The 7,204-nt window shown below is 41.7% G+C and overlaps 1 protein-coding gene across 1 annotated transcript; it reads right to left on the bottom strand.

Moving 5' to 3' along the window:
• On the bottom strand, positions 1-902 carry LOC6541245 (cytochrome b5 domain-containing protein 1). Its single transcript, XM_001968622.3, has 3 exons — positions 683-902; positions 263-628; positions 1-210 (listed from the first exon to the last, which is right to left on the bottom strand). Exons 1-3 carry the CDS (start codon positions 827-829, stop codon positions 76-78), a joined length of 648 nt encoding a protein of 215 aa, XP_001968658.1. The 5' UTR covers positions 830-902; the 3' UTR covers positions 1-75.
• Between the last annotated feature and the right edge of the window lie 6,302 nt (positions 903-7,204).

The raw sequence follows: 7,204 nt of genomic DNA, 5'->3' as shown, positions 1-7,204 counted from the left end.
TCTAGCTTGAAATGAGCTATACTTGCACAACAAATTTCCAATAACAATTAATCATAGGCAGAATAGTAATCATGATCAAGCAATTGTGAGGTCGTCCGTGTAGTACAGCCAAATTGAAGGCGGTGGCAGCTCCACGGTGCTGTCCTCCTCATCCGTCAGTCCATTCTCGTCCAGGGTGCCATTCAGGTCCAGTATGCTGCAGCTTTTGCCCTGGTCAAATTTCAAATATATTGCAATATTTTTGAATTGTTGGTATACTTACCCCATTTGAGAACTTCCGCCACTCGTAGCTGCCTGCATGATGATTGTATCGCTCCTTGTACTTCTGTTGGATGTCGTATATGCTGTCCTCGTGGCAAACGGTCATGTACTGTGTCTGCGCCGTTAGGGTGTTAACAATTCGTATCAGCCGCGCACGATTTGTGACCCTGCCGATGTGATAGAACGGATCCTGACTCCACATTTCACCCGGGGTTTTGCAAAACTCGGAGATGGCCACTTCCAATATGGGAGGGAACAGGACCCGAGGTCGCCCTGTGCTGGGAGAGATCTCCGTGCGAGGCTCTCCGTTCTCATGAAAGAAATGGGTGAGATCCTTGCCCGCATGGGCCACCAAATAGTCCAGAGTCTGGGAGTATTATCAAATTTAATAACACCTTATTACTTTGACCACAGGACCCACGCGATTCCAGTGATCATAGCGATCCTTCAACATGGGCGTCAGATCGTAGATATTCCTGTGTATGATCACCCAGCAGTCGTCCTTCTTGTTGTGCGAGACCACCTCGTCCTTCAGATAGTATCGCATCTTATTAATTGGCCGCTCCATGTCGCAGATTTACATAGCTACCAAAACGTATGAAGTGTAATTTGATTTTCTCGACAAAACTGTCGCCTCTTGACTCGGCCCATTAATTCTGAGTTTTCCAGCGGTGCCGACTGCTCATCATCATTTCCAGAGGTCTCCGGGAGCGGATCTTATCGCCAGTCTAGCATCTATGTGCCTCCGGTTGGCAGACCAATTAATTCCAGCTGCCACCGAGATGCCCAAGTTCCCATTCCTGGCCGGCTTTTCGGGATGCCATTGCATAATTAGCCGCCAATTGTCAAGTCGTCGGCAGTCGACGGCCTAAGCCCATCAATCGTTTGCCATAAATAGAAAAAATTAGATTAATGACTGATGGCATTTTTGGTCTAACCTCCGAGGTTACACACACTCGAAAGACATTCCAATTGATGGGAACTCTGTCAGCGGTTATTGAGGGAGCACTGCACTTTGAGATATTTGCCTCCAGTTATTCCGAGATCATTCAGCTTTTTCAAGTGAATGGGAAGCACTCTTGAGAGGCTGATTAATTTGGGAAGATTTTTAAATCTATTTAGCTTGACAGTTATTGAAAGCTCTTTTCAATTCTAATTGCGGGAAACTTTAACTTGAAATGAACAAAAGTGTTCTAGCAGCAGCTGTTTGAGAAAGGGTTTGTCTGTACAACATTCAAAACTATACCAATAAAACCCTTTTCATTCTGCCGAATGGATTCAGTTTCCTTTCTGTTTGAGGCTGAACTCTGAACCCGTCGACCGGACTCCAGGTTACCAAAAGGTAACTAATGGACACACGTGATAAAATCAACTTCCGCAGGATTACAAAGTCGCCGACCTGGGGGTCATTCAGTCAGTCGAAGGCGCACCGCTCGCAGCTGCCGCTTTTCGTCGCGCATGCGCAGACACAGAATTCGAGGGATTTGCCATGGCAACTCCCAGTTGGCCCAAACACACAGAAAACGGCGGCAAGGGGTAGCGCTGGCTTCTAGAGGGGTCGAGTGGCATCTCATATTGCAATTATAGGGCATAGTGCTAAAAGGATTTACCGATGCTGGGTGTTTACTTTAATTGCTCGCCACGCGTCGCCCTAAGTGGCTTTTAATATTTGCTTTCTTCGGTTGCAAGTAGACAGACTGCGTGATTGCAGCAGCTGTTGGTGGATAGCCGCAGACGCCATCAGTCGGCAATTATTTTGGGCTCGGGATTGGGACTGGCCTTGCCCCGGCAAAGCTGCATCCTTTTTGCCAATGCCACACAAACCAGACAAATGGCAACAGCAGGACTCAGAATAATAGCCACAAACATGGCAATTAATCACGCAAGCCACAACATTGTATGATGTAAGGGAAGATAGACAGCGTATCAACTGAATGGGTGATGTGTGAAAAGGTATTACAACATTTTTTGACTTTAAAAAGAGCTGCATGTTCTCAGCTTTAAAATGCTTCAAACTTCACCTTCAGTTGGCACACCTTAACTATGTGCAACACCCCGTACATTAAGTACGAAACCAAACAACAAATTGTTGACAAATGTAGCCCACGAAAAGGGCTAAAAAAGTTAAAAATAACCATGTCCTGAAAGCCAGCTGCCAGTTCGGTGGTGACCCATAAGAAAATAGGGCTCGATAGTGGGTTGAATTGTAATCCAACGTTCACTCAGCTCATTTGCATGGGTGCAAACTAGAAACTGTGAAAAGTGAGGGTGCGAGTCCTGCTAATTGCCTCCCAGTCAACTGTGAAGCTGCACATATGTCGACGCAGAAAGGACAATGGCTCTAGGATGGCTCTGGGGTTTCTCATTTCCAATTGTTTGCTCGCCGACTGGTTTTGATTTAGTAGGATGGCAACAGCTGGTGATTGGCCATTTGACACGCCACTGCTGGCAGCCTTGATCTTCGGTCTTCGGCGTTCCAAGGAGTTGCTGGTGCAGCTGCAGCTGCCTCTTGTTGTCTCGGATTTTGGGTCAAGAATGCGTGTGGCAGGCACAAGCGAGGGGCACAATGCTGGCGAGTCCCATTAGCCATCGGAACTGGAAATGCTGCGGGTTAAAATCAACCCCAAGCGAGGTCCCAACCCCTACGCACCACCAAACCACGATGAACCACGTGCGTCACGCGCAGTCGCAACCGCTGACACGGCGAGAAAACCTACAAAACAAATAGAATATTAAAAAAGTTATTATACGGGACGAAATGAAGTAATGGAATAATGGTATTTTCTTGTACACTTCCTTTATAATGTACAACATTACTTGGTTCCTGTATAATGGAAATCTGAAAGCGATGTTCCCGTTTTAAGGTTTTTTAATGTAACATTTTATGATATTTTATGATATCAATAGGCCAATATATATGGGGCTACAATTTCTTTAAGTGCACTTGCAGGAACCACGAGTGGGACTCGATCTCCGGATCCAGACTCCAACCCCGTTCCGATCCAGAGGCCCCGTTACGAATCGAACAATGGCCATTGAGTGCCTTCTGAAAATAAATAAAAACTAGCAGAAAAAGTACTTTGTTAATGTAAATGACAGGAAGTGTGCACTTGAGTGCCAGCATCGTTGTCGTCCCCCAGAGGCTGCAATTAAATAAATAAAAAAAGCTAAACTCTTTCCACAATTACAAGCTTAGCGGAAAAAGTGCGACAAAAACTGCTGCAGCTGTGGATACATTTGTGATTTGTGTTTTTTGCCCCCCACCTCATAATCACACAAATTGGAATTGCATTGGCAATAGTAATCTGGACTGAGCACTGTGCGTAGGCAAACTAGTTATCCAAACTAGTGGGTCCAGCTCTTAGATGTCGTTCCGATTGCCTTGACACATAGACAAAGTGCGGCGCCAATTTATTTGCATTCCATGATTAGCCCAGCGTGTGCATGCTATTTTAAAACTCATTGAATATTCGCAAAAGTGGGCAGTAAGATTTTTCCTCAAAACCTAATGGGCGTAATAACTTTCAACACTTTCAAATCATATTGTATTTGTATTTAGTAGTAAATTTACACAAGAATAACTTAATAGGCAAATGGATAGTTTGAAAGTGTAAATTTCGAGTGCAACAATTAATGTTATTATGCTGGAGTGAAGATCTGCGGCAAGATTATTCCAAACAATTAAACACCACCACGGGGTAGCATCATCATGGCTAGCACCCTGCGCAGACTCTTTCAGAAACTCTTCAGAACTCAGCAGCTGACGGGTTTTATCTGCTGTTCATGGGGTGTACACCGCGGTGAGTTCCCGAGAATCATCAAAATTATTGTATAAACATGCAACTAATTGAAAAGTGTGCCGTAATTCATTAGAAGGCTAGATACAATCGAGCTGATGCCCCTCCGTGTATAAAATACTATGTGTTTCTGACCAACTGTTATTATCTTTCGAAAGGGAGGGATAGGATCTCTACCAGTTGCTTAGGGGGCGTTTTTCCTGCGAGGATACGAGGGTTGCATCACAGATCGCATTCCACCCAACTGTTCCTATTTTCTGTTTGCCATCCCATCTGATCCGAGAAGACGCGCCTGCGCAAATTGATTCGTTTACATAATCCAATTGCCAGCATATGCGAAAAACACATAGAATCGCCTAGCTGGAATCGTTTGGCTTAAGTTACCGACCATCTGGGCCACCATCTGGTGATAGATTGCGATTACACTGCTTTTCCACAGTTCCCACGATGTCAACTGAAAAATAACACACAATTGCGCGTAAAGTGCGAGTTTCGAACTTTAAGAATTAAGCATATAAATCAAAAAGCTACTTTACACTTTATGCATTTTACATGACTTTAATGCGCATAAGTAATGCAACAAAATTTTCTCCTTATTTAGCCATTCCAGCCTCATTTGCTAACATTTTTTCCGTACACAGTTTCCAATTAAGAACGCGCTAATAAAATCCATTGTTCTGCAGGGTCATCCCAAATTGCCGGGCCCTATAAAAGTAGCGGTAATTAGTGCTCGACACATTAGCCAAATCTTCAGGCAGCAGACGCTAAAGGCAGTTAGCCCGACTAATTATGGCATTATGATTAGCCATTATCTTATGGGCGGAGTACGGCGGTGGATTTGTCTTGGAGTGGCATGCAACATGCAGTTAGATTTGACTTTCGCATGGCATGTTGGAATGCATGTTGGGGGCGGCCTGGCCCAGGTCTAGGCCCAGTTAACAGTTAGTTGTTGCCAGTTGGCAGTTGCCGAGCTGCCAAGTGACTAAGCCACCATCTTACCAACTGCAGACAACTGTCGGCAAAGTTAACAGACATCCAGCGACTTGGCTCGTCATCGTTGTTGCGACATTGCAAGGTCGCCACCGCAACTGCTGCTGCTGCTGCGCCCCAAACTTCCTGCCATTCATGCCCGATAATTGCCAGCATTGTCAGTGCACTGAGAGAAAAGTTATTTCAAGTCATCTATGGTGTACGCTAGCTATGTTGATATTTGTAGGCCTTGTAGGCAGATTGTAGTATTCAATTTACTCAAGTCGCACCATAAATGACTCTTCCCCTGAAAGTAAAGTCTAAATATTTTGAGTTTCTCTCAGTGTAGCTGTTGTTGCTGCTGAAGTTCCTGTTGTACTTGTGGTGGCCGTTGTCATTAAGCTAAATTCCTTTTTGGCGTTTCCCATTGTCGTTGCGAAGTTGGCATATTTTTAATTCATCTCAGTGCATCCGCATCTGGTTCACTCTCGCTTCCCCCCGATTTTTGGTCCACCCTTTGTCGTCTTTTTGGGCAATTCAATTAACTTTTCGCTCGCTTAGTTAATATGATTACCGTTAATGCCCCCGGCAATTCTCACTCCGCTGGAGCTTGCATCTTGGAACCAGAATTTCTCTGAGGCGGCTCCACTGCTTTTGATGATCTCGCTCTGTTCTCTGTAAATATTTTTATTGATATTTATTGAATTTCGCTGGGCTGCTTGAAACAAGTGCCAATTTGCTGGGAGTTTATTTTGAGACCAAGTTAAGGATGTTAACAGCTCTCCATTAAAAACAGTTCTGTGGGAAAAGATTAAACAATATAGAATGCTATAGTCGAGTTCCCCGACTATCAGATACCCGTTACTCAGCTTTTTCTGATGTTGAAGTTTTCTGAAATATCGGTAAAAAGTGGAAAAAAATAATAAAATGAAAAAAATATAAAAAATGTTTAAAAGTGTGGGCGTAAGAGTTTTGGGTGCTTGTGGGCGTGGCAAAAAGTTATTTGGCAAATCTATAGAAATTTACATATATTCAAAAGTGAAAAAATATCACATTTTTCAAAATTGTGGCAGATGCAGATTTTTAGAGAATTGTGCCAGAACCATTTAGTTGAGTTATGGAGTTAAAACTACAGCTTTGAGACATTTTTTAATTTTTGTTGAATTTCTACATCATACATCAGGAAAATTACAAAAAAATTAAAAAAAATAAATTTTTAAATTTGAATGCAGATATTTAGAGAATTGTGTCAGAAACATTTAGAGGTATGCCACTTCATAATCCGATTAGGATAAGTTGAGTTACGGAGCTTAGAACTTCAGCCTTAGGACATTTCCCAATTTTTTTGAATTTCTACAACATCATACATCAGAAAAATTACAAAAAAGTTAAAAAAAAATAAATTTTTAAATTTGAATGCAGATATTTAGAGAATTGCGTCAGAAACATTTAGAGGTATGCCACTTCAAAATCCGATTAGGATAAGTTGAGTTACGGAGCTTAGAACTTCAGCCTTAGGACATTTCCCAATTTTTTTGAATTTCTACAACATCATACATCAGAAAAATTACAAAAAAGTTAAAAAAAAATAAATTTTTAAATTTGAATGCAGATATTTAGAGAATTGCGTCAGAAACATTTAGAGGTATGCCACTTCAAAATCCGATTAGGATAAGTTGAGTTATGGAGCTTAGAAGTTCAGCCTTAGGACATTTCCCAATTTTTTTGAATTTCTACAACATCATACATCAGGAAAATTACAAAAAAATTAAAAAAAAATAAATTTGTAAATTTGAATGCAGATATTTAGAGAATTGCGTCAGAAACATTTAGAGGTATGCCACTTCAAAATCCGATTAGGATAAGTTGAGTTACGGAGCTTAGAACTTCAGCCTTGGGCCATTTCTTAATTTTTTTGAATTTCTACAACATCATACATCAGGAAAATTACACAAAAATTAATTTTTAAATTTGAATGCAGATATTTAGAGAATTGCGTCAGAAACATTTAGAGGCATGCCACTTCAAAATCCGATTAGGATAAGTTGAGTTATGGAGCTTTGAACTTCAGCCTTAGGACATTTCCCAATTTTTTTGAATTTCTACAACATCATACATCAGGAAAATGACAAAAAAAATAAAAAAAAATAAATTTGTAAATTTGAATGCAGATATTT

This window comes from Drosophila erecta, unplaced genomic scaffold, assembly GCF_003286155.1.
Source record: "Drosophila erecta strain 14021-0224.00,06,07 unplaced genomic scaffold, DereRS2 tig00000055-arrow-pilon, whole genome shotgun sequence".
Lineage (NCBI taxonomy): Eukaryota > Metazoa > Arthropoda > Insecta > Diptera > Drosophilidae > Drosophila > Drosophila erecta.
The sequence above is the reverse complement of the archived record's forward strand: the minus strand, read 5'-3'. Positions and strand labels throughout refer to the sequence as shown.

What these genes read in the sequence shown, in the direction of transcription:
- LOC6541245 (XM_001968622.3), bottom strand. Translation starts at nt 829, where the DNA reads ATGGAGCGGCCAATTAATAAGATGCGATACTATCTGAAGGACGAGGTG. An exon ending in GCTATGATCACTGGAATCGC is followed by an intron (nt 629 to 682) that starts GTGGGTCCTGTG and finishes TAATACTCCCAG; the next exon opens with ACTCTGGACTATTTGGTGGC. An exon ending in GGCGGAAGTTCTCAAATGGG is followed by an intron (nt 211 to 262) that starts GTAAGTATACCA and finishes AAATTTGACCAG; the next exon opens with GGCAAAAGCTGCAGCATACT.